The sequence below is a fragment of the Scylla paramamosain genome, chromosome 19, assembly GCF_035594125.1.
Source record: "Scylla paramamosain isolate STU-SP2022 chromosome 19, ASM3559412v1, whole genome shotgun sequence".
In the NCBI taxonomy this organism is placed as follows: Eukaryota; Metazoa; Arthropoda; class Malacostraca; order Decapoda; family Portunidae; genus Scylla; species Scylla paramamosain.
Window position 1 is genome coordinate 13,003,845 of NC_087169.1, and position 27,297 is coordinate 13,031,141.

General features: G+C 48.6%; 1 protein-coding gene across 2 annotated transcripts in view; it reads left to right on the forward strand.

Annotated features, from left to right (window-relative positions):
* Nucleotides 1-27,297, forward strand: part of LOC135109656 (lachesin-like) — a 79,558-nt gene that overhangs the window by 43,754 nt on the left and 8,507 nt on the right. For both annotated transcript variants that reach the window (XM_064021172.1, XM_064021173.1), the window contains exons 3-4: nt 7,866-7,951; nt 10,786-10,941. In XM_064021172.1, coding sequence (XP_063877242.1) covers nt 7,866-7,951; nt 10,786-10,941 — 242 coding nt within the window. The remainder of the gene's footprint in view (nt 1-7,865; nt 7,952-10,785; nt 10,942-27,297) is intronic.

Genomic DNA, 27,297 nt, shown 5'->3' on the forward strand with positions numbered 1-27,297 from the left:
TTATCCTTCGTTTATTCTTGATTTTGTCTTTTTCGTCAGTCTCTCTCTCTCTCTCTCTCTCTCTCTCTCTCTCTCTCTCTCTCTCTCTCTCTCTCTCTCTCTCTCTCTCTCTCTCTCTCTCTCTCCTTCAGACAGATCCGGCCACTACAAGGCGCCAGCAAAACAAGTACTGCACTATTCGCCTGCCAAAGGAATGATCTTGTTGCTCTCATTATGACCGCCACTCCTACGGTGGTGAAGTCAAACAGGCTGCGTCATGAGCAACACGCCAATTGTTTTTTATTGAGTGTGCTTCACGACTGCACACACTTATTGCTTTTCACCCTCAAGGGATTACACGCAAGATATAAAAAGGAAGAGTTTGATTGAGATGGTAACCTATTAATTTCGAGACAGTGACGATTTATTTCTGGGCAAAATTACATAGTTTTTTTATCTTTTTTTCTTTTTTTATCTTAATCTACACAGTGAAGGGATTAGTAGGTAACCTAGCCTAAACTAACCTAAACTAAACACATCATATCACCTAACCTAACCTAACCTAACTAACCTAACCTAACCTAACCTAACTTACGGTAATCGATCCTAACTTAACCTAACTCAACCTGACCAAACCTAACCTAACCTAAATCAACCTAGCCCTCTGATCAAAACGCTACTGTTATTTCAATATTATCTAAAAAAAGGTTTATAATATAACTAAGTAGATGATTGGAGGAAACAATTGAGTTTTAATAAGTGTGTGCAAGGTGAAGGGAGAGGGAGTAAAGGGAGTGGCATTAATATTAACATCAGTATCCCCTCTCAACACAGCCCCATCAGTGGCACACGCTCAGTGTTTAACATAATCCCAAACTCCGTACACTCAAGTGGTGAAACGTGCTGTAAAAATTAACCTTTAATATCTTACGCGTAAACTCACAGGTGTGCTGGTCCAGGTGCATTGTGATGACCCCTCCGCCTCCTCTCCTCCTTCCCCACACACTTGAGAGGCCCACTTGTGAGGAAAAAACAAAAAAAAAAAAACGGAGGTGTGGGGTGTAGAATAAAAAAAAAAAAAATGTACTCGTAACTTGCGTGTCGCCCAGCCAGACAACGGCCACACCTGACTCACAGGCAGGTGAACCATGTAAACCTCCCTAGCCTCGCATCACTGAGGGTTATCGGCGGGGGCGTGATGTTCCTCCTCCCTTCACACCTCGTATTCAGAAACGCTCTGCTCTCTCGCCACAACTATTGTCAAAGGTCACAGAGATGACTAACCGGATTCTTAAGATTGTTTTTCCTTTTAATAATGTAGGAATTTTGTTAATCTGTCACTAGCATCCTTAAAAACCCGTGCAGCTTCAACAAGAGCCTTTGGAAAGTAGTGGAGATGCGACGCAGAAGTGTTTCAGAATATGGTTCCTCCTCTCGGGGCGCCGCGCGTGTCCTCACTCCAAACAAAAGTCTTCCAATTAGATTTTTCAGCGGCCCAGAACTACTCGGAGATAGGAGAGAGAGATTAGGACTGTTACCTCGCCAACAGTTCCTGCACTCCCTCCCCCACCCCACTGCTCCCACTACTCCCCCGTCCCCGCCAGTACTCCCAGACCAGCCTCCTTATTTGGCCCAGGGAGAATACTTGGGCTCAAATCCACGGCGGTAACAGACGCGGGCCGAGACACTGGACATTAATGCTGGCGGGCGAGGCACGGCGGCGCCCACACTGCCATGCTGGCCGAACTTTTATTACCTGCACTAGAGAACAAAGCCTTAGAGAACACAATGGCGGAGGAGAGATGCCCTAAAGAGTACAAGAATTTAGCCATGCACTTATACTTCGCAGGGTTTATGATTTATAAGTTCTTCCAATGAGTGTAAATTGTTAGTTCCCTAATAACTATGTTTGCGGCGGGCGCGGGGCTGTTCACTAAATCACCCGGGGAGGCGGTAAAGACGCAGCCCCTTTAGGAAGTGTATCGCCGAGCCTTTTAAGAGCACGCGGCTGCCGGGAAAGCATACACAGTGCGAGGCTCGAAGAGTGACGGCCGTAAACATTAGCGTCCCTGCCATGCTCAGCGGTATAATGCCCTGACACCAGTGAGTGGCTCCCGCCCATCTAAGGCTCCTCACCCAGTTTTATCCCTTTGGCTGCTTATGATGCTACACGTGTTGCCTCGTTCTGAGCAGCCACTGGTGGTTTAAATGGTGAACGTAAAACTGCAGTCGCTAAAAGGTACAGAACGTGGTCACTCCGTTGGTGTCGCTGGTGTTGTGGGAATTACGGTATAATTTGCGTCACACATCAGATGGAAGGGAGGAAGGGAGGAATGAAGGAAGAAAGAAAGAGAGGAAGGAAGGAAGGAAGGAGGGAAGGAAGGAAGAAAGGAAGGAAGGAAGAAAAGAAAGAAGGAAGGAAAAAAGAAATGAAGACAGAAAGGGTGGAAGGAAGGAAGAAAGAAAGAAAGAAAGAAAGAAAGAAAGAAAGAAAGAAAGAAAGAAAGATAGGAAGGAAGGAAGGAAGAAGCAGAGACCATGTAGTTTAAATCCACCATAATAAAGGAGAGAAGGGAGAGGAAAGAACATGTTTAACTCTTTCACTGCTAGGTATTTTTCTCCCTCTAATCACATGGATCTTTTCAGACACTTATTGTTGTACTGCAGAATAGTTTTGTAGCTTAAGAAAGACGCAATCAATCACTCTTTCATATCTCAGTATGCAAACTAATCCACGTACTGAATGCTAACAAAAGACGACCATAGGAGTGAAAGAGTGGAGGCAGACTAGCACGAAGAAGAAAGGAGAGGGAGAGAAAGAGGAGTACAAAGAAAGATGACGAATGAAGTAGCAAAGAGCCTACTTAAAAAGCACTATAATAAAGAATGGAAGAAGAGAACGTAATTACATGTTTTTTAGGGCACTGGGGCGATGTAAGGAGAAGAGTAAGGAGTAAGGAGGACAAAGAGTGCGTAAGATGATTGAGAGAAGGAACGATAGGAGGAAGGAAGGAAGGAAGGAAAAAAATAATAGTAAAGCATATAATTTACAAGTGCTTTGATAAAGAATGGAAGAAGAGAACACATCATTACATAGAAGTGGGACGAAGAAAGGAGAGGAGGAAGAACACAGCATAAGATGACTGAAGGAAGGAAGCAAGGAAGAAGTAGAATATTAAATGAAAGAAAAATAAAGGAAAAAAAAAAACGAGGTACCAGGACAAAAAGCGAAGGAGAGAAAGAAATAGTAAAGAGGAAGAAGAGAGTATACAGTAGGCCATAGAATGACTGAAGAAGGAAGGAATGAAGGAAGAACGAGAGGAAGAAAGAGAGAAAGAATGAAAGAAAAACAAACAAACAAACAAAGACAAGGAAGAAAGAGAGAAAGAAAGAGAAAAAAAGAAAGAAAGAAAGGAAAAATAAATCACAGTTTAGAGCAGTGACTCGCAAACTGTGCACCACAACTATCAAGGTGCACCGCCTAAATTTCCTAAAAAGGTATGTGTTCTTAACCCTTTCACTGCTATGTTCATCTAACTACAGCACTAAATGGACTGCACGAATTCAACACCTACATCAACAGGAAAGCACAAAAGGATTAAGAGAAAATATATTCCATCGTGTAGCCAGGGAAATATTCAGAGGTGACTGGAAAAAAAAAAGAAAAATGTCTCAGAGTGATTTGTGATTAAGGAAAGATATACCAAGGAGCAGTGAAAGGGTTAAATTTGTACCTTTTAGTAGGCCTGCACTGCACTTACTACAGGGCGCCACTGAACAACAAAGTCTGGATACCACTAAGACGTACCAGAATAAAGAAAGGAAGGAAAAGAGAATTTATGGTGTTAGAGCACTGGGACGAAGAAAGAAGACAAACATGGAAGGAAAAGGAAGGAAGCAGTAATAAAGAAGGGAAAGATGAGGAGGGAGACAAAGAAGGAAAGAAAAGGAAGGAAGCACTTGAGTAAAGAAGAGAAATGGAATAAAGAGCATATGGTTATAAGGCAACGAGAAGAAGAAAGAAGACAAAGAAATAAGGAAAAAAAAAAGAACGAAGCACTGGAGTAAAGAAGGGAAGGAGGAGGAGGAGGAACACTAAGAGGGAAGGAAAAGAGGAAGGAAACACTATCATAAAGAAAGGAAGGATGAGGAGGAGGAGGGAGTATATGGTTATAGAACAAAGAAACGAAGAAATAAGACAAAAAAAAAGAGGGATGAAAGAAACAAGAAAACAGTCATAGTCATAGAACACCGAAAACAAAGGAAGAAGATAGAGCATAAAAGATAGGAAGGAACCACAAGAGCAGAGAAAGGAAAGAGAAGGGAGCATGTGATTGTAGGTTACTGGGACGAAGGCAGTGGAGGAGTGAGGAGAGAGGAGGCCGAGCAGAGCATTGGAGAGCGTGCCCGCCTCATAAGGGGGAGAGACACACGTTGAGAGGCCCAGCGTGAGTGGAGCCTCGTGAAGGGGGGGTGCCATAATAGGAGGGAAACATATTAATCATGTGAGCGTGACCAAGGAGAGGGTAATACTGATCCTCTCTATGCCTCCTCTCCTTCCCTCTCTCCCTCTCCCTCTCTTCTTTTTTTTTCTCTCTCTTTTTTCCTCTCTCTCACAGTTCCGACCTCCCTTCCTCTTCCCTCTCCTCGTGTCACGGTGCTACGCCTCAATCGTTTTCTTTCGTGTGTGTGTGTGTGTGTGTGTGTGTCTCTCTCTCTCTCTCTCTCTCTCTCTCTCTCTCTCTCTCTCTCTCTCTCTCTCTCTCTCTCTCTTTCACCTTGCTGACTCATACAACCTCCTGACAACACTATTTTCTCCTTTCTCACCTCCTCCTCCACCTCCTCCTCCTTCTCCTCCTCCTCCTACTACTACTACTACTACTACAATGATGAAAATGCTAGTAGTAGTAGTAGTAGTAGTAGTAGTAGTAGTAGTAGTAGTAGCAGTAGTAGTTGTTGTTGTTGTTGTTGTTATAAAATAAGAATAAAAAGAAGAAGAAGAGAAAAGAAGAAAATAACAATAAGGTCCTTTTTTCCATAACAATAACAAAAAACAATAACACGACTCATTCTTCTCCTTGGCTTATCTTAACAAGGAACACTGGTTTTGCTAATTACTCCTTTCTTCCCTCAGTTCCCTCACGCCCCAGCCCTTGCTTCCCTTAACAATGCCTTCACTCCTGCCCTTTCTTACCTGCCTGCTTCCTTCCTCTAATAAGGTCGACTCGCCATCCTTCCTTCCTTCCTTCCCTCGGCGGTAACTCCTTCATGTTTCCCTTCCTTCCCTTCCATCTCTCAAACTCCTTTCTCTTTTCTCACGCCAAAATGACTGACTCTCTCTCTCTCTCTCTCTCTCTCTCTCTCTCTCTCTCTCTCTCTCTCTCTCTCTCTCTCTCTCTCTCTCTCTCTCTCTCTCTCTCTCTCTCTCTCTTGTCTCAGCGGGGTTTCCAATGTACAGCCCATCCCCTTCCCTCTTCTTTACCCTTTCCTTTCCTATATACGGACCTCCTCCTCCTCTCCTCCTCCTCCTCCTCCTCCTCCTCTTTATGTATCCTTCCTTCTTCCTTTACTCTTCCGTCCCAAAGTCGCTTAGAGTAAATTTTTCTTTTCTTTCTTCTTTTCTTCTCTTTTTCTTTCTTCTTCTTCTTCTTCTTCCTCCTGTTCCTCCTCTTCCTACTCCTCCTCCTCCTTCTCCTTCTCCTCCTCCTCCTCCTCCTCCTCCTTCTCCTCCTCCTCCTCCTCCTCCTCCTCCTCCTCCTCCTCCTCCTCCTCCTCCTCCTCCTCCTCCTCCTCCTCCTCCTCCTTTTCCTTCTCCTCCTTCTCCTCCTCTTCGTCTTCTTCTTTATCTTCTTTTCCTTCGTCTTTATTATACTGAACTATTTCTTTTCTCGGGTTACGTTATGTTAGGTACATTTAAATTTTTCAGTTCAGTTAGAGTAGGTGAGATAAAACTAAATGGGCCTTAAAAAACCGCAAATTTCATCAAGAATCCATTAACTCTTCGCTATTCTTTGCACTCAACGTCTCAGCGTGAATGTACAATAAGAAGGCTTGAGTGTATATAATGTTAACTATTTTCCTGTGTTCTTATATGTTTTCCAGTTAAAAGATCCGCTGCATTCGTTATCTTCCATGCACGCTTATCTAAATTAAATCACACCTGTATAATTAGTGCAGGTATTAATCTTTGCAGTACGGTGTGTATTTAAGTATGTATTTGCTCGTTTATGCTGCAGGGTATCGCGTCGTGTGTGTGTGTGTGTGTGTGTGTGTGTGTGTGTGTGTGTGTGTGTGTGTGTGTGTGTGTGTGTGTGTTTCAGGGGTCTACTCGTACAATTGGCAAGATACAGCGAAGATTAGCAAACATGTTGACTGGAAAAATAAATAAATAAATAAATAAATAAGAATAAAAGTAAATAAACAAATAAATAAAAGATAAAAAACAAAACATAATAATAATGATAACAATGATAACAAAATAAATAGACAAATACGTAAATAAATTGTCTATGAGAGAGAGAGAGAGAGAGAGAGAGAGAGAGAGAGAGAGAGAGAGAGAGAGAGAGAGAGAGAGAGAGAGAATGCACACGCCTACAACAACAGAATGCACGCAAGTCAGTCTCCACAAGGCAAATACCACAGAGAGCAGCAATAAGCATTTGGTGAGTCAGAACACACCACACTAACACCGCCCCTAAGTGTCACGTGAGGAATATTTACCTTTCCCTTTCTCTTCCTCCTCCTCCTCCTCCTCCTCCTCCTCCTCCTCCTCCTCCTCCTCCTCCTCCTTCTTCTTCTTCTCCTCCTCCTCTTTTACCTTAACTCTTCACACAATACAAGACGCAGCAAGTCGCTAGTCGCGTGCTTTCCTTCCCTCCTCCTCCTCCTTCTCCTCCTCCTCCTCCGGGTCATGACAGGGCTATTAACCTTCCCTTGCCTTACTCAGCGCTGGGGACTCATTAATCCTGACCCCTGCTGACCCCTGCTGACCCCCTGCTGACACACGTCTCCTCCCCTCTCCTCACCCTGCAGGTAAAGACAGTCATCCCAGTCGCCTCATGCGTTCACGTGGAAATCTTAAACAACATTCATAAACTTTCCTTCCTCGACGCTTATCACGGGGAGCAGAGGGAGAGGGAGAGGGGAGGGGGAGAGGAATTAAGCAACGTCACTCTCATTAATCTGTTAGCGTGAGTGATTCGCTGCGGTGTTCATGTGTGTGTGTGTGTGTGTGTGTGTGTGTGTGTGTGTGTGTGTGTGTGTGTGTGTGTGTGTGTGTGTGTGTGTGTGTGTGTGTGTGTAATTAAGTGCCTACAGGTGTTCTTGAGTTGTAGTTTTATTTATTTATCTTTTTTTTTTTTTTATCTTTGGGAAAAATATTAGAATTCCTCATGTGTATTATGATAATATATTACTGCTTTTTTTTCTTAGTGTGGTGTAGTGAACAATGCCTACATTGTTCATATATACGTACTGGGAGGACAGGCCAATAAATAGATAAATATAAATAAAAATTCGCTCATGATTCTCCACTTTTCTTTACACAGCGAATTAAACAAGGTAACCGAACAAAGTAATACTTAGCATTAACCTCTCGACGGCACAAAATACACAAAGTCACACGTGAACACTGTCATAATGAGTAACGAGGAACATATATCACGTGCGTCTCTTGAAGGTGACCCACACAAGATTAACAGGTTAACGTTACGTAAGCTGATGCAAGACTTGCAAGCTTTTCATAACGTTACCTAACCTAACTTAACCTAACCTAACGTTATATAAACTAATACAAGATTTACAAGTTTTTTCATAACGTTATCTAATCTAATCTAACCTAACCTAACCTCACTTCCTCCCCTAACCTGGCTTGTCTTCCCCTGCAGGAGCGTGGAGCACAGGCCTGCCGCGGGTGTGGTGGCTGCCTGGCACTGCCGTCGAGGAGGGGGGCACCATAGCGCTTCAGTGCCAGGTGACTCTCTGACCCTCAGAGGGCCTCGCCCTCTCCTTGCCTCTGACTGATAGTGAATTGCTTGCTGATAGTTTCTTTTCTTTATTTTTTTGTTACTGATAACATTGATGATTTATTGTGATGCTGGAGGTGTTCATTAGTCTTGCGTGAATGATTAATGGGTTAGTTTTCTAATCAGATCAGAGAAAGCCGAGGTGACAGAGTATTTGTTGATTTTCTTTTCTAGGCTTCAAACAATTCAATATAGTTATAAAATTTTCCTTAAGAAGTCTGCTATTTGACACAAACTTCAACTATTTCAGTATACTAAAAAGATTTCTTGGCAGGTCTGCCATTTAACACAAACTTGAACTATCATACTGGAGAGAGAGAGAGAGAGAGAGAGAGAGAGAGAGAGAGAGAGAGAGAGAGAGAGAGAGAGAGAGAGAGAGAGAAACTTTCGTAAGTGATGTATTTAATATAAACTTCAAGTATTGCAATATAATAATAATAATAATAATAATAATAATAATAATAATAATAATAATAATAATAATAATAATAATAACAATAATAATAGTAATAATAATATAAAAAAAAAACTTCCTTAGTAAATCTGTTATTTAACAAACTTCATTTATTTCAGTATAAGAAAAAAAATCATTAGCAAATCTCTTATATAATCTTGAAGTATTTATATAAAAAAATTTCACGATACAAAACAGCATTTCTAACAACTGAGAATTCACTTTGCATTAGCCTTCTAAGTAAAAACTTCACTCTGTGTTTATTTATTTACTTATTGATTTATTTTGCTATAAATATATAATTTATAATATACAATATATAATATATAATTGTTTCTGCAATGAATGAAGAAACAATAATAATAAAAAATAAAAAAAAAAGCTGAAGACTTAGCACTCTCTGTGTGTTGTTTTGATGAAGTGTTTCCTTTTCACAGCTACAACACCTGGCAATAGTCCTAGGTTACTGAACTATTGGAATTAATGACGTCGATGAATGCAAACACACAATAAATAAATTTTAAAAAAAAATTAAAAGACTGTTTGTGTGTTGTTTTGATATTAATGTATCTCTTTTCACGACTAGCATACCAGGGAATTTTTGCTAGATTAGTGATTGACTGTGCTTAAGGATGCCAATGAATACAGACAAATGATAACAAATGATAAATAAAAAACTTCCTATCATAACATTTCACATAATAAAGAAGTATCCCCTCTTCTTTAACCATTTTCTTTGATGTTCACAACACCAATTCGAGGGGTAACTTTAATAGACTCTACCAACTCCTCGCTCTCACAAGGTTGAGATTTGCTGTATACCACTCCTGCAAAACCCCAAACACTATTTCACTATTATCGCAGCGCCAAGTGTTTCAGAGCCCACATAAAGTGTTGGAAGGCGCATCTGGTCGTAGCCAATGTAGATGATGAAACAATTTGAATTTATATAGGAACCGGTTACTCCATTGTACTCTTATCATAATGGCATCAGTAATTGTAGCTTGCAGGTCCTTGTTATTAGCGAGGGGTATTAAGAAACCACATACATGGGGAGAGAGAGAGAGAGAGAGAGAGAGAGAGAGAGAGAGAGAGAGAGAGAGAGAGAGAGTATGCAGATTTCCCTCCCCATCCCTCCGCCTTCTCCATTTTCTCTCTCTCTCTCTCTCTCTCTCTCTCTCTCTCTCTCTCTCTCTCTCTCTCTATAACCGGAGTCTGAGCATGATAAATATGTTTAAGTCTCTCTCTCTCTCTCTCTCTCTCTCTCTCTCTCTCTCTCTCTCTCTCTCTCTCTCTCTCTCTCTCTCTCTCTCTCTCTCTCTCTCTCTCTCTCTTGCCATCTCTGGACTAAGTAACCAATATCACCACCAACACCACCACCACCACCCCCACCACCACCACAACCGCCGCCACCAGCAGACAACGACCTTTCAGAGAGCGAAGAACTATGCTTGCATGGCGGGTGTGAGAAGCAAGCTGAGTGTGGGCGTGACTGCATCCGCCCTGTGTTATTTTTCTTGTGCATGCATGACGCCAGGGTTTAGTGACACGTTGTTTTATGTGTGTGTGTGTGCGTGTATGTGATAAGAATGAGTGAGAACGACGTGTTGGATGTGGTTGTGATGAGGAAGGAGATGGGGAGTACTAGTATGCATGTGGTGGTGCTGGGAGTGGTAATGGTGGTGGTGATGGTGGTGGTGGTAGTAGTACATAAGAACATAAGAAATAAGGGAAGCTGCAAGAAGCGACCAGGCTTACACGTGGCAGTCCCTGTATGAAACACACCTACCTATTTCCATCTGTTATCCTCATCCATAAACTTGTCTAATCTTCTCTTAAAGCTCTCTAGTGTCCTAGCACTAACTAGTAGTAATTATGATGGCTATACAACAACAACAACAACAACAAAACCTGAAGTTGTATCACCATCATAGTTACCACAACCTCAGCCTCCACCACCACGACTACTACTACTACTACTACTACTACTATTATTACTACTACTATTCCTACTACTACTACTACTACTAATAATAATAATAATAATAATAATACCACTACCACTACTTCCATCACCACCATCACCACCATAATCACCATGAACAACACCAACAACAACAACAACAACAACAACAACAACAACAACAACAACAACAACAACAACAACAACAAGACTCCTCACTTACAATCCCTGCCCTAAAAAAAAAAAAGAAAAAGAAAAAAAAAAACACATCCTTATCAATAAAGGCAACACCACACCACAGAACACCACCACACACGTATCCAGTGGTCCTGATAGCCAGATGCATGACACCAGCTGCTTCACAGGTGGCGTCGGCGGAGTTCGGTCCGGCCATCTGGCTGAAGCTGGACCCCGAGGACCCCAACAACCACGTGCTTCTTTCCCACGGCGACCTGCTCATCACGGAGGACACGAGATTCTCCGTCAGCCACAACCTCCGCGATAACATATTCGTGCTCCAGGTAAGAGGTTAGGTTAGGTTAGCTTAAGTCAGGTAGGGCTGATTTATGTTATGTTATGCTAGATTAGGTTGTTACGTTATGCTAGGTTAGATCAAGTAAGGTTAGTTTATGTTAGGTTAGGTTAGGTTATATTATATTAGGTTAGGTTACGTTAGGTTAGATTAGTTTATGTTAGGTTAGGTTAGTTTGTTAGGTTATGTTAGGTTAAGTTAGGTTAGGTTACGTTAGGTTAGGTTAGGTTAGTTTATGTTAGGTTAAGTTAGGTTAGGTTATATTACATTAGGTTAGGTTACGTTACGTTAATTAAATATGAATTATGCATGTACGGAAAGGATAGGAACAGATGTAAGAAAACGAGAGGGGATAATAAAAGTGGAGTAAATATGGACAGCAAGTGACTGTAAGGAGAAGAGAGAATAAGAACAGCGTGTTTGTGGAAATTATGAGAATAGATGTAAAGGGAGGAGAGGAGATAATTATGATGTAAGAAAAGGAAATGAGTGAGCATAAGAAGGAGAGGAAGAGGAAGAAGGAACGTGGAGTGAACATCTAGTGATCTAGGTGGAAGCCGCCAGGAATGTGAGAAGAGAAAACCGACAGGTAACCGTCAGCAGTTGCAAGTCCTTTAATCTCTTAACTCGCCAGAGATAGAGAAGAGAAAACCGACAGGTAACCGTCAGCAGTTGCAAGTCCTTTAATCTCTTAACTCTTTTTGTTCACCAGCTAAGGTTGTATTTATAGCCACTTGTTAGACTGGTTAAACTCTCTCTATTTTATTTAACAAAAACATGAACATGTACACAAGAAATACTGAACATAAAAAATGATTTACATAAAGATATGAACAAAGAGAGTGAATGTGTGTGTGTATGTCTGTGTGAAGAAAGGAGTAATATGATGTATAGAAAAGACGTGTAACGTATGTGTCGAAAAGCGTGCACAGAATGTGTATGTATAAAAAATGAGGAAGAAGAGATGAAAGACGAAAAATCTGTGCAGTAGAAAGAGAACGGGAGGCTGAAAACATATAAGAGAAAACGGAGTGCTTGGAGCGGTGACTTGTGTTTACATATTACTGGTTCTGAGAAGCGCGTAAGCTTTAGTGTACCCTGAATATGAGAGAAAATGGGATGTTTCTATGGCTGACTAGATTATTTGCTACATAACTTCCCCCGAGTGAGGAGGCACGACGAACGATACGTGCTGCTTAGCCGTGGCGCGTGGTGCTGAAGGCGTGGCCGGCGATGTCGGGTCGTGAGGTGCCGTCGGGGTGTGCAGGATGTAGGCGGGCTTGACTCGGTCTATGGCTATGACGTCAGAAGAGCCGTTTCTGTTGATGGTGATGTTTTTCCTCGTCCTGCGGAGGACCTCGAAGGGGCCTTCGTAGGGGCGCTGTAGTGGTTTACGGACAGCGTCAACCCTGACGAAGACGTGTGTGCAGTCTTCGAGATCCTGGCTGACGAAGGTCTTGGCGGGGTGCGTGCGAGGTTGCACCGGCTGCAGGCTTCTCATCGACTCCTTAAGACTGCTGGCGAAGTCTTGGACGCTGCAGGGGCCGGCGTCGGGTGAGCTGGTAAGGAGCTCGCCAGGGAGTCGAAGAGTGGTGCCGTATACGAGCTCGGCAGAAGAGTGGTGAAGGTCCTGCTTGAGGGACGTCCGGATGCCGAGGAGGACGAGGGGTAAGGTGGCGTTCCACTTCTCGCGTTGGTCGCTGGAAGCCATCAGTGACGACTTCAGCTGGCGGTGGAAACGTTCCACTGTAGCGTTGGCCTGAGGATGGTAGCTGGCAGTCCTGTATCGTCGAATGCCGAGTAGTGTCATCAGTTTGTTCCAGACACTGGACTCAAACTGGCCGCCGCGGTCAGAAGTGAGGCTGACAGGAACACCGAAGCGTGAGATCCACGTGCTGATAAAGGCACGTGCAACGGTGTCAGTGGAGATGTCAGTCAGCGGTGCAGCTTCTGGCCAGCGAGTGAAGCGGTCGACACAGGTGAGGATGTAGCGGTAGCCGTCGGAGTGAGGAAGAGGGCCAACGAGGTCGATATGGACGTGTTCGAAGCGTGTGGAGACTGGCGTGAAGGTGGCTGTAGGGGAGCGTGTGTGTCGCGTCACCTTGGAGGCCTGACAGGTGGTGCACCTACGTGTCCAGTCTCTCACGTCCTTGTTGATGGCGGTCCAGATGAATCGGGACGTCATCATGTGTTGTGAAGCTCTGATGCCAGGATGTGAGAGGTCGTGCAGCTGACGGAAGAGTGGATACCTGTGCCGTTGAGGCAGGTATGGTCTGACGGTGTTGGTCGAGACGTCAGCGTAGATGTGCACTTGAGTGCCTGGTAGCTGTACTCTCTTCATCTGTAGTGCGGCGTTTTCTTTCAGTTGCTGCAGCTCGGCGTCAGCGGCCTGATCGGCAGCAATGGCGGCGTAATCGATGAGAGAGGTAGATGTGGCACAGATGTTGCGTGACAGGGCATCGGCTGGGGCGTTATCTTCACCTTTCACGTAACGGAGGTCCGTGGTGAACTGAGAGATGAAGTCTACGTGGCGCAGTTGACGTGGTGAGTAGGATGACTTGTTCTTGATGAAGGTGCTCGTCAGCGGCTTGTGGTCAGTGTAGATATGAAACTGACGTCCTTCGACAAAGTACTGGAAGTGCTTCAATGCCTTGTAGATGGCGAGGAGCTCTTTGTCGAAGGCGCTGTACTTCTTCTCGGCAGTGTTGAGTTTCTTGGAGAAGAAGGCGACGGGTTTCCAGGCACCGTCGATGTGTTGCTGTAGCACTGCTCCAACTCCGGTGTCTGAGGCGTCCGTGGCGATGGAAGTAGGGGCGTCTGGGGCAGGGAAACTGAGCGCTGTGGATGTGAGCGCCTTCCGGGCAGCGAGGAAAGCGTCCTCAGCTGCGGGCGTCCAGGCAAGGGTGACGGACTGGCCTCGTTTGGCTGGCTTCACTAAGGCGTAGAGAGGCTGGAGGAGGAGCGCGCATCGGGGAATGAACCTGTTGTAATAGTTCAGCATCCCGAGGAACTGCTTCAACTGGCGCTGAGTTGTTGGCTTCGGGAAATTCTGGATGGCAGTACAGCGACTTGCAGTTGGGGTGAAGCCTGAGGAGGACACAGTGTGGCTGAGGAAGTCGACTGAAGGCACGCCGAACACGGACTTGTCGGCGTTGACCTGGATGCCGTAGTCCTTCAGACGAGTGAAGACTTGCTCGAGGTGTTGGCGATGAGCAGCGTCGTCTGGGCTGGCAACAAGAATGTCATCGACGTAAGTGAAGCAGAACTGCAGTCCTCGCAAAACTTCGTCCATGAAGCGCTGGAATGTTTGAGCAGCGTTCTTGAGACCGAAGGGCATCCTAGTGTATTCATATAGTCCGAAGGGCGTGATTATGGCCGTCTTCGGGATGTCCTCGGGGTTGATGGGGATCTGATGGAAGGCCTTTACGAGGTCGATCCTGGAGAAAATTGTAGAGCCGTGCAGTTGTGATGAAAACTCCTGAATGTTAGGCACTGGATACCTGTCCATCTCGGTGCGGGAGTTTAGGGCTCTGTAGTCCCCGCAAGGGCGTATGTCACCGTTTTTCTTGGGGACGACGTGAAGCGCAGACGACCAGTTGCTGGAGCTTGGGCGGATGATGCCTTGCTGCATCAGAGACTCAAACTCGGCCCTGACCTGTTTGTAGCGTTCTGGTGCTAAGCGACGAGCCTTGGCGAAAACAGGTGGTCCGGTGGTCTCTATGTAGTGCAGGACGTGATGTTTCACTGGCTGCGTGGCTGAGTATGGCTGCGTTAGTGTTGGGAAACCCTTGAGGATGGCGGCGAAGGGGTTATCTCGGCAGACTGCGGAGATTCCGGTGCTCTCGCCAGGTGCCGTTCGGCCACGGGTCCGCAGGGAAGTGAGACGATCCAGCAGCGTGCCGTGCTTCAAGTCGACTAGGAGGTCGTGGTGGCGTAGGAAATCGGCGCCTAGGATGGGTTGGGTCACAGCTGCCACGTAAAAGGTCCAGTCGAAGGAGCGGCGGAGGTTGAGTTCGAGGTGTAGTGTCTGCCGCGCGTACACAGGGATTTTCGAGGCGTTGGCTGCATAGAGGTGCGTGGTTACAGGCAACCTCTTCTGGCTGTCTGTGGCAGGCAGGACACTGACCTCAGCGCCGGTGTCGACGAGGAACTTAATTCCGGTGCGTCGGTCGTAGACGTGAAGTAGCTGTGACTTGGGCTGGCGGATCGTACGCGCCGTGAACGTCCGCCCGTTTAGTTTGACGCCGGGGTGGTGTTGTAAGTGCAGGGTTGGGTGCACTTAATGGCCTCGCTACCGAACCTGCTGTGGTAGTAGCAGACGCCCGGGGTGCGTGTAGTGCTACGCGACCGAGAGCGGTAGCGAGGGCGTCGAGGTGACGGTGGGCGGCGACGCTGGCGGGTATTTAGCTGTTCCTGCATCGCGCTGACCTGCAGGGCCAGCTGCGACACAATGTGGGTGAGTTGCTGGACGTCTGCTGTGTTAGTGACAGTGGCGACTGAAGACGGTGGCGTTGCCGACGGAACTGTCGACATATACGAGGTGTGTCATTAAAGTTCCAGGACTGGTGCCACACAAGTTTTATTTCACATCCAGGCTACAAACTATAGGTTATCTCCTTCGAAGTAATCCCCCTGGCACCGCATGCACTTGTCCATCCTTCTCTGCCAGGCTTGCATGCACTGCTGGAAGGATTCTTGCGGGATGCTCCTCAGCTCCGTCGTCACGGCCTTTTTGATGTCGTCCGCATCATCAAAACGGGTCCCCTTCATGACCTCCTTGAGCTTGGGGAAGAGGAAGAAGTCGCACGGAGCGAGGTCAGGTGAGTAGGGCGGTTGCTCCAGCACGGCGATGTTCTTCTTGGCCAAGAACTCTCTGATGCTCAGGGCATTGTGAGCAGGCGCATTGTCGTGGTGAAGCAGCCACGAGTTGCCCTGCCACAACTCCCGCCTCTTCTCGCGCACTGCACGAAGCAGACGCCGCAGTACTTCTTTGTACACATGTTGGTTGACTGTCTGGCCCTGTGGCAAGAACTCGCAGTGGACGATGCCCCTCACATCGAAGAAAGCGATCAACATGACCTTGAAGCTGGACCTGGACTGCCTTGCTTTCTTCGGCCGTGGCGACGCCGGACTCTTCCATTGAAGGCTCTGGCGTTTGGTCTCCGGGTCGTACTCAAATACCCAGGACTCATCGCCGGTGATGACTCTCCTGAGCAAGTCTGGTTCAGTTTCCAGACGCTCGAGGATGTCCTGACACACCTGCATGCGTCGTCCCTTCTGGTCATCGTTCAGGAGTCTCGGCACCATCTTCGCACAGACTTTCCGCATGCCCAGATCTTCAGTGATAATCTTCCACACGCTGTTGTGGTTCATGCCAAGCTCATCTGCGATCTTTCGAACAGTCAACCGACGATCGTCACGCACCATCTGCTTGACACGCTCAACATTGGCCTCATTCCTGCTCGTTGAGGGTCTTCCACTCCTGGGGTCATCTTCCACGTCCTCCCGGCCCTCTTTGAACCTCTTGCACCACTCAAAAACACGTGAGCGTGACATTGTCTCATCCCCGTACACTTTTTGCAGCATACCCAGTGCTTCTGACGGCGTTTTCCCCAACTGCACCAAAAACTTCAAGTTTGTTCGCTGTTCAGCGCTCATTGTTAAACGACCTGCAACAGAGGACATGATTTTAAAAGCACGTAAGAAAAAGATTAGTGACTGTAGAGGGTTGGGAGCGCAGTTGTATACTCCAGAAGGATTACTTTGAAGGGGAAATATGGTGGTTTGTGGCTTGGGTTTGAAATTCATCTTTTAGGACACCAGTCCTGGAACTTTAATGACACACCTCGTAGTCGTCAGCCAGCTGCGCGAGGTCTGCTAGGTCGAGCTTATCTTTCACGCTGAATAAGCTGCTCTGTAGTGCTGGAGGAAGTCGCTGATAAAAGAGGTGGGCGAACATGGTCTTGTCCATTGTGTTGGGCTGATCGCCCAACAACCTCTTCATCCGCCTAAGCAGATCTGATGGCTTTTCATTCCCCAGCTCCTCCTTCTTTAGTAGCTCTTGCAAGCGTGTCGACACCGACGACGCAAGGCGTTTGAGGACGGCTTGCTTGAGGTCGTCGTAGGGATTGTCCGAAGAGGGGGCTTTCGCGATGGCGTCCGAGACTTGCAAGAGGACCTCGGGTGGCAGGAGAGTGCAGGCGTGAGTGAACTGTTTCAAGGCCTCAGTGATGTTGTTTGCCTTGAAGTTCAGCTCCAAGATGGTAAACCACATGTTGGGGTCGTGGCTGTTGAAGGCTGGAGCCCTGAAGGGGGGAGCTGGGGAGGCGGTGTCCGGTGGAGCCATGGCCGTTTCTTGTTGCTGGCGTGCGATGGGGCCTGGTGGCTTGTTATGCGAGTCGTGGAGCAGGGTGTAGTGACGCCTGTCGGCGAGGCGCGGGCTCCTCCGGCGCCAGGTGCCAGTGAGAGGTGGCAAGGGACGCCTGCTGGGCGCCACTGTGCAGTGCTGAGGGTGTGACAGCGATGGTCCTAGGCACGTACTTTACCACACTCGCACTTACGGCTTGGAACGCACTGCCGTGAACGAAGTGTGTAGTCTGTGTGTGTGTGTGTGTGAGTGCGTGTATGTGTAGGTGTTGGTGTCTGGCACACGGGGGTTGGTACGCGCTGATGCACACTAGGGAGTTTTCTAGGGGCAGGGGTTAACACACACAGGGGGAGGGTGGACGACGGGGGAGAGGGGAGGGACGGTCGGGAGCACTAACACTTTGGTGGGGGAACGTTGCAGGGAACGCCGCCCTGTTGTCGAGCGGAAGACGGGAGTACCGGTGCAGGGGGCGCCGCCCTGTTGTAGAGAAGCGAAATCAGGGCCAGTGGGGTCACGGCCGGGTGGCGGTGACCGTGCGTGGTGAGCCGGAGAGGTGTTGCTGCTGCTGTGGTGGTGATGGAGGCTGGGCAGCAGGTGTGGCAGGGAGTGGCAGGTGACCAGGCAGAAGGTGGAGTTGGCGCGGTGGGTCACGGCAGCAGGAGAGGGAGTGACCTGGTGGCGGTGGTGAGGCGGCAGGTGAGCGTGGCCTCAGTGGCCTGGGTGGCTGGCGAGGCGTGGTGAGTCACAGCTGCGAGAGAGGGTGGCTGGTGACTGGTGAGGCAGCGGCGGTGACCACGGCTGCCGGGCTGGGTGACGGTGTGTGTGTGTCACGTGGCGGCTGGCCGGGCTGGGTGGCGTCGGTGGGTCACGGCTGGGCCAGGCTGGGTGGCGGTTTGGCCGTGGTGGTCCGTGTCAGGCGGGGGCTGACCTGGGCGAGGTACCTATAGCTGTGGCGACGCTATAGTGCTAAAGAACCTGGGACACAGCATTGGTGGAGCTGGCCACTACGGTCTAACTCCGAGTCACCATTTCTAGTGATCTAGGTGGAAGCCGCCAGGAATGTGAGAAGAGAAAACCGACAGGTAACCGTCAGCAGTTGCAAGTCCTTTAATCTCTTAACTCGCCAGAGATAGAGAAGAGAAAACCGACAGGTAACCGTCAGCAGTTGCAAGTCCTTTAATCTCTTAACTCTTTTTGTTCACCAGCTAAGGTTGTATTTATAGCCACTTGTTAGACTGGTTAAACTCTCTCTATTTTATTTAACAAAAACATGAACATGTACACAAGAAATACTGAACATAAAAAATGATTTACATAAAGATATGAACAAAGAGAGTGAATGTGTGTGTGTATGTCTGTGTGAAGAAAGGAGTAATATGATGTATAGAAAAGACGTGTAACGTATGTGTCGAAAAGCGTGCACAGAATGTGTATGTATAAAAAATGAGGAAGAAGAGATGAAAGACGAAAAATCTGTGCAGTAGAAAGAGAACGGGAGGCTGAAAACATATAAGAGAAAACGGAGTGCTTGGAGCGGTGACTTGTGTTTACATATTACTGGTTCTGAGAAGCGCGTAAGCTTTAGTGTACCCTGAATATGAGAGAAAATGGGATGTTTCTATGGCTGACTAGATTATTTGCTACATAACTTCCCCCGAGTGAGGAGGCACGACGAACGATACGTGCTGCTTAGCCGTGGCGCGTGGTGCTGAAGGCGTGGCCGGCGATGTCGGGTCGTGAGGTGCCGTCGGGGTGTGCAGGATGTAGGCGGGCTTGACTCGGTCTATGGCTATGACGTCAGAAGAGCCGTTTCTGTTGATGGTGATGTTTTTCCTCGTCCTGCGGAGGACCTCGAAGGGGCCTTCGTAGGGGCGCTGTAGTGGTTTACGGACAGCGTCAACCCTGACGAAGACGTGTGTGCAGTCTTCGAGATCCTGGCTGACGAAGGTCTTGGCGGGGTGCGTGCGAGGTTGCACCGGCTGCAGGCTTCTCATCGACTCCTTAAGACTGCTGGCGAAGTCTTGGACGCTGCAGGGGCCGGCGTCGGGTGAGCTGGTAAGGAGCTCGCCAGGGAGTCGAAGAGTGGTGCCGTATACGAGCTCGGCAGAAGAGTGGTGAAGGTCCTGCTTGAGGGACGTCCGGATGCCGAGGAGGACGAGGGGTAAGGTGGCGTTCCACTTCTCGCGTTGGTCGCTGGAAGCCATCAGTGACGACTTCAGCTGGCGGTGGAAACGTTCCACTGTAGCGTTGGCCTGAGGATGGTAGCTGGCAGTCCTGTATCGTCGAATGCCGAGTAGTGTCATCAGTTTGTTCCAGACACTGGACTCAAACTGGCCGCCGCGGTCAGAAGTGAGGCTGACAGGAACACCGAAGCGTGAGATCCACGTGCTGATAAAGGCACGTGCAACGGTGTCAGTGGAGATGTCAGTCAGCGGTGCAGCTTCTGGCCAGCGAGTGAAGCGGTCGACACAGGTGAGGATGTAGCGGTAGCCGTCGGAGTGAGGAAGAGGGCCAACGAGGTCGATATGGACGTGTTCGAAGCGTGTGGAGACTGGCGTGAAGGTGGCTGTAGGGGAGCGTGTGTGTCGCGTCACCTTGGAGGCCTGACAGGTGGTGCACCTACGTGTCCAGTCTCTCACGTCCTTGTTGATGGCGGTCCAGATGAATCGGGACGTCATCATGTGTTGTGAAGCTCTGATGCCAGGATGTGAGAGGTCGTGCAGCTGACGGAAGAGTGGATACCTGTGCCGTTGAGGCAGGTATGGTCTGACGGTGTTGGTCGAGACGTCAGCGTAGATGTGCACTTGAGTGCCTGGTAGCTGTACTCTCTTCATCTGTAGTGCGGCGTTTTCTTTCAGTTGCTGCAGCTCGGCGTCAGCGGCCTGATCGGCAGCAATGGCGGCGTAATCGATGAGAGAGGTAGATGTGGCACAGATGTTGCGTGACAGGGCATCGGCTGGGGCGTTATCTTCACCTTTCACGTAACGGAGGTCCGTGGTGAACTGAGAGATGAAGTCTACGTGGCGCAGTTGACGTGGTGAGTAGGATGACTTGTTCTTGATGAAGGTGCTCGTCAGCGGCTTGTGGTCAGTGTAGATATGAAACTGACGTCCTTCGACAAAGTACTGGAAGTGCTTCAATGCCTTGTAGATGGCGAGGAGCTCTTTGTCGAAGGCGCTGTACTTCTTCTCGGCAGTGTTGAGTTTCTTGGAGAAGAAGGCGACGGGTTTCCAGGCACCGTCGATGTGTTGCTGTAGCACTGCTCCAACTCCGGTGTCTGAGGCGTCCGTGGCGATGGAAGTAGGGGCGTCTGGGGCAGGGAAACTGAGCGCTGTGGATGTGAGCGCCTTCCGGGCAGCGAGGAAAGCGTCCTCAGCTGCGGGCGTCCAGGCAAGGGTGACGGACTGGCCTCGTTTGGCTGGCTTCACTAAGGCGTAGAGAGGCTGGAGGAGGAGCGCGCATCGGGGAATGAACCTGTTGTAATAGTTCAGCATCCCGAGGAACTGCTTCAACTGGCGCTGAGTTGTTGGCTTCGGGAAATTCTGGATGGCAGTACAGCGACTTGCAGTTGGGGTGAAGCCTGAGGAGGACACAGTGTGGCTGAGGAAGTCGACTGAAGGCACGCCGAACACGGACTTGTCGGCGTTGACCTGGATGCCGTAGTCCTTCAGACGAGTGAAGACTTGCTCGAGGTGTTGGCGATGAGCAGCGTCGTCTGGGCTGGCAACAAGAATGTCATCGACGTAAGTGAAGCAGAACTGCAGTCCTCGCAAAACTTCGTCCATGAAGCGCTGGAATGTTTGAGCAGCGTTCTTGAGACCGAAGGGCATCCTAGTGTATTCATATAGTCCGAAGGGCGTGATTATGGCCGTCTTCGGGATGTCCTCGGGGTTGATGGGGATCTGATGGAAGGCCTTTACGAGGTCGATCCTGGAGAAAATTGTAGAGCCGTGCAGTTGTGATGAAAACTCCTGAATGTTAGGCACTGGATACCTGTCCATCTCGGTGCGGGAGTTTAGGGCTCTGTAGTCCCCGCAAGGGCGTATGTCACCGTTTTTCTTGGGGACGACGTGAAGCGCAGACGACCAGTTGCTGGAGCTTGGGCGGATGATGCCTTGCTGCATCAGAGACTCAAACTCGGCCCTGACCTGTTTGTAGCGTTCTGGTGCTAAGCGACGAGCCTTGGCGAAAACAGGTGGTCCGGTGGTCTCTATGTAGTGCAGGACGTGATGTTTCACTGGCTGCGTGGCTGAGTATGGCTGCGTTAGTGTTGGGAAACCCTTGAGGATGGCGGCGAAGGGGTTATCTCGGCAGACTGCGGAGATTCCGGTGCTCTCGCCAGGTGCCGTTCGGCCACGGGTCCGCAGGGAAGTGAGACGATCCAGCAGCGTGCCGTGCTTCAAGTCGACTAGGAGGTCGTGGTGGCGTAGGAAATCGGCGCCTAGGATGGGTTGGGTCACAGCTGCCACGTAAAAGGTCCAGTCGAAGGAGCGGCGGAGGTTGAGTTCGAGGTGTAGTGTCTGCCGCGCGTACACAGGGATTTTCGAGGCGTTGGCTGCATAGAGGTGCGTGGTTACAGGCAACCTCTTCTGGCTGTCTGTGGCAGGCAGGACACTGACCTCAGCGCCGGTGTCGACGAGGAACTTAATTCCGGTGCGTCGGTCGTAGACGTGAAGTAGCTGTGACTTGGGCTGGCGGATCGTACGCGCCGTGAACGTCCGCCCGTTTAGTTTGACGCCGGGGTGGTGTTGTAAGTGCAGGGTTGGGTGCACTTAATGGCCTCGCTACCGAACCTGCTGTGGTAGTAGCAGACGCCCGGGGTGCGTGTAGTGCTACGCGACCGAGAGCGGTAGCGAGGGCGTCGAGGTGACGGTGGGCGGCGACGCTGGCGGGTATTTAGCTGTTCCTGCATCGCGCTGACCTGCAGGGCCAGCTGCGACACAATGTGGGTGAGTTGCTGGACGTCTGCTGTGTTAGTGACAGTGGCGACTGAAGACGGTGGCGTTGCCGACGGAACTGTCGACATATAGTCGTCAGCCAGCTGCGCGAGGTCTGCTAGGTCGAGCTTATCTTTCACGCTGAATAAGCTGCTCTGTAGTGCTGGAGGAAGTCGCTGATAAAAGAGGTGGGCGAACATGGTCTTGTCCATTGTGTTGGGCTGATCGCCCAACAACCTCTTCATCCGCCTAAGCAGATCTGATGGCTTTTCATTCCCCAGCTCCTCCTTCTTTAGTAGCTCTTGCAAGCGTGTCGACACCGACGACGCAAGGCGTTTGAGGACGGCTTGCTTGAGGTCGTCGTAGGGATTGTCCGAAGAGGGGGCTTTCGCGATGGCGTCCGAGACTTGCAAGAGGACCTCGGGTGGCAGGAGAGTGCAGGCGTGAGTGAACTGTTTCAAGGCCTCAGTGATGTTGTTTGCCTTGAAGTTCAGCTCCAAGATGGTAAACCACATGTTGGGGTCGTGGCTGTTGAAGGCTGGAGCCCTGAAGGGGGGAGCTGGGGAGGCGGTGTCCGGTGGAGCCATGGCCGTTTCTTGTTGCTGGCGTGCGATGGGGCCTGGTGGCTTGTTATGCGAGTCGTGGAGCAGGGTGTAGTGACGCCTGTCGGCGAGGCGCGGGCTCCTCCGGCGCCAGGTGCCAGTGAGAGGTGGCAAGGGACGCCTGCTGGGCGCCACTGTGCAGTGCTGAGGGTGTGACAGCGATGGTCCTAGGCACGTACTTTACCACACTCGCACTTACGGCTTGGAACGCACTGCCGTGAACGAAGTGTGTAGTCTGTGTGTGTGTGTGTGTGAGTGCGTGTATGTGTAGGTGTTGGTGTCTGGCACACGGGGGTTGGTACGCGCTGATGCACACTAGGGAGTTTTCTAGGGGCAGGGGTTAACACACACAGGGGGAGGGTGGACGACGGGGGAGAGGGGAGGGACGGTCGGGAGCACTAACACTTTGGTGGGGGAACGTTGCAGGGAACGCCGCCCTGTTGTCGAGCGGAAGACGGGAGTACCGGTGCAGGGGGCGCCGCCCTGTTGTAGAGAAGCGAAATCAGGGCCAGTGGGGTCACGGCCGGGTGGCGGTGACCGTGCGTGGTGAGCCGGAGAGGTGTTGCTGCTGCTGTGGTGGTGATGGAGGCTGGGCAGCAGGTGTGGCAGGGAGTGGCAGGTGACCAGGCAGAAGGTGGAGTTGGCGCGGTGGGTCACGGCAGCAGGAGAGGGAGTGACCTGGTGGCGGTGGTGAGGCGGCAGGTGAGCGTGGCCTCAGTGGCCTGGGTGGCTGGCGAGGCGTGGTGAGTCACAGCTGCGAGAGAGGGTGGCTGGTGACTGGTGAGGCAGCGGCGGTGACCACGGCTGCCGGGCTGGGTGACGGTGTGTGTGTGTCACGTGGCGGCTGGCCGGGCTGGGTGGCGTCGGTGGGTCACGGCTGGGCCAGGCTGGGTGGCGGTTTGGCCGTGGTGGTCCGTGTCAGGCGGGGGCTGACCTGGGCGAGGTACCTATAGCTGTGGCGACGCTATAGTGCTAAAGAACCTGGGACACAGCATTGGTGGAGCTGGCCACTACGGTCTAACTCCGAGTCACCATTTCTAGTGATCTAGGTGGAAGCCGCCAGGAATGTGAGAAGAGAAAACCGACAGGTAACCGTCAGCAGTTGCAAGTCCTTTAATCTCTTAACTCGCCAGAGATAGAGAAGAGAAAACCGACAGGTAACCGTCAGCAGTTGCAAGTCCTTTAATCTCTTAACTCTTTTTGTTCACCAGCTAAGGTTGTATTTATAGCCACTTGTTAGACTGGTTAAACTCTCTCTATTTTATTTAACAAAAACATGAACATGTACACAAGAAATACTGAACATAAAAAATGATTTACATAAAGATATGAACAAAGAGAGTGAATGTGTGTGTGTATGTCTGTGTGAAGAAAGGAGTAATATGATGTATAGAAAAGACGTGTAACGTATGTGTCGAAAAGCGTGCACAGAATGTGTATGTATAAAAAATGAGGAAGAAGAGATGAAAGACGAAAAATCTGTGCAGTAGAAAGAGAACGGGAGGCTGAAAACATATAAGAGAAAACGGAGTGCTTGGAGCGGTGACTTGTGTTTACATATTACTGGTTCTGAGAAGCGCGTAAGCTTTAGTGTACCCTGAATATGAGAGAAAATGGGATGTTTCTATGGCTGACTAGATTATTTGCTACAAACATAGAAAGGAAAAGACTGTAAGAGAGAGAGAGAGAGAGAGAGAGAGAGAGAGAGAGAGAGAGAGAGAGAGAGAGAGAGAGAGAGAGAGAGAGAGAGAGAGAGAGAGAGAGACGAGAGTGATGAGAACATGAAGAAGCAAAACGGAGAGGAGAGAGAACAATAAAGATAAATCGATTATGGGAAAAAAATAACGGAGGAAGAGAAAGGAGAAAGTAATGGGATCAGAATAGAAAACGAAAAAAAAAAAATCAATATAAGAGAAAATGGTAACGAAAGAATAAAACTGCGATGAACATGGAGAGGAACACAGGGAAATAATAAATGAAGTGAGAAAGGAACACGATAAAGATGCAAGGAATAGGAGAGGAATAGAGGAGAGGAGATGGGAGAGGCAGAGAGGAGTATGAATCAAAGGAATAGAATGTGTGTGTGTGTGTGTGTGTGTGTGTGTGTGTGTGTGTGTGTGTGTGTGTGTGTGTGTGCGTGAGAGCGAAGGAAAACTGAGAAAGGAAGAAGAACACATAAGATACGATAAGAACATGGGCAGAGGAGAGAGGGAGAGGGAGAGGGAGAAGAAGAGGGAGGAGAGGGAGGGGAAGGAAAAGGGGATGCGTAAAGGAGACGATGACGAAGAACGTGAAAAAGAGAAAAAAAGGGTAAAAGAGGAAGGGAAGCAAAGGTGAAGGTCAGGCCAAGCTGGATGAGGTGAGGAGGAGCTGTAAGGGCCGGAAGTGAGGCATGAACAATGAGGAGGAAGAGGAGGAGGAGGAGGGTAGCGGAGGGAAGATGGGTCAAAGAAGTGTGTGGGAATGAGAACAGAACTGGACAAAAGCTCTTCTATATAATTTTCACAACAATAATAATCTCATACACCTCGTTTTCTTCCGTTTTTTCCTCCACACCTGAAGTTTTCCCACACCAAAACATCTTGAGGAATGTGCTAATTTCACGCGGATTCACCTGCTAATGACTCTTCTTCCACCTGTGCTTGTCCCTCTCCCATAGCCAGCCAGCCATCAGAAAACAAAGAACATCAAAACGTCAAGGAAGTCTTCCACCCTCCACCTCGCTGTATTACCTTCGCTGCTCCATTCTTCCATTCCCCTTATCGTCGCCTTATCGCCCATCTAAAATATCATCACGGAAACCTTACACCTTTCCCTGCCACGCGGTAACATCAACAGGATTAGATGTCTTGTATTTCCTGTCTATGCTGCTAATGCTACCACTACTACTACTACTACTACTACTACTACTACTACTACTACTACTCTACTACTTTTTTTTTTTTTTTTACAATACAAAAAAATACTACTCTACTACTACTACTACTATTACTACTACTACTGCCGCTATTACTAACAAGAGAGAGAGAGAGAGAGAGTGTGTGTGTGTGTGTGTGTGTGTGTAGAAGAGAATTAACAGTGGAAGGTATTTTTAAAGCTCTCACAATCACTTCCTCTCCCTATTCACCATTTACTGAAACAACACCATCGCAATACCAGCAGCTCGCCTCACCTGTCTGGAGCATGAGGCAGGTGGTTCTAACGGGAAGACTCACACCGGGGTTCACTTGCCTCTACAGCCTATATATAGAGTCCCCTCAGACGTGTGAGTCGAGATAAGTGACTACTGCATACCTGAGTCTCTGTTTTGAAATGCTCCGCTCTCTTGTAAAGACTGTTTTGAAAGGCCACTGGGGATTAGTTAGGGTCTCTCTCTCTCTCTCTCTCTCTCTCTCTCTCTCTCTCTCTCTCTCTCTCTCTCTCTCTCCTTGTTCAACTATTACTAAAATCACGAGAATATACATGAATTGCCTCATAATTTCCAAAAGTGGTCGATTTAACATGTTCAACTTGTTCATCTATAACTGGAATCAAGAAAATGTACTTAAATTGCATATTAATTTCCAGGGCAACCTGTCAGTGCGGTCGATGTAACACGGCGAGTTGCTTGACAGTGTTCCCTGGAGGCTCAATATGCTCGGTAACATTCTACCTACACATGATTGCGTAGTGCCCTCCGTGAGCCTCTAATCCGGCAAAACACTCACTCGTCATAATTCGTCCTAATCTTTCTATACAGACTTTGAGGGAGTGGCAATTAAGTTCTATTTTTACCACTTTTTGCGGAATGTGGGGATTGGAAACTACATATACGTGTGTCCGCTTAGGGAGGGAATGTACGCGCGCATTAATGCAGTAACTCAACCTAACCAGCCCCTCTCAAGGTCACAGGCCAGTGGATGTCTGACCTGGTGACTGGTGACTCTGCTGAACAGGCGACACTTCACAAGAATGTCTGATTTCTGCCACCTCGGTGCTTACGTAAGTTAGTCCTGCGCCGCTGCACAAAGCCTGACGCACATCCTGGCGCTATAACGAGGCACAGGTAGTACAGACACCGGATATTATGGGAATAACCTCAGCCTACGAATTTCCAACACAACGCCTTTTCAAATCGTGACCTCCACAATGAACGGATTGACAGTGAAATTAATGAACTGAATGAATGTAAACCTAAACTAACCTAACCTAAGCTTCCCCTCGGATGAAAACGGTAATGTTATTTTACTATTATCCCAGATATGTAATTGCACCACAGGTAATCACGGACTGGAAATGTGGCGGGAAACTCAAGTTGAAGAAAAAGTATTACAAGTAAGGAATGATCAAGTAAACTCTACCTTTCACTTACAATGGGCGAGAAACAATCATCGCTACGAATTTCTAAACAGGTACTACAATTTTCTGCACAACAAGGCTTTTCAGGCACTGGTTTGTTT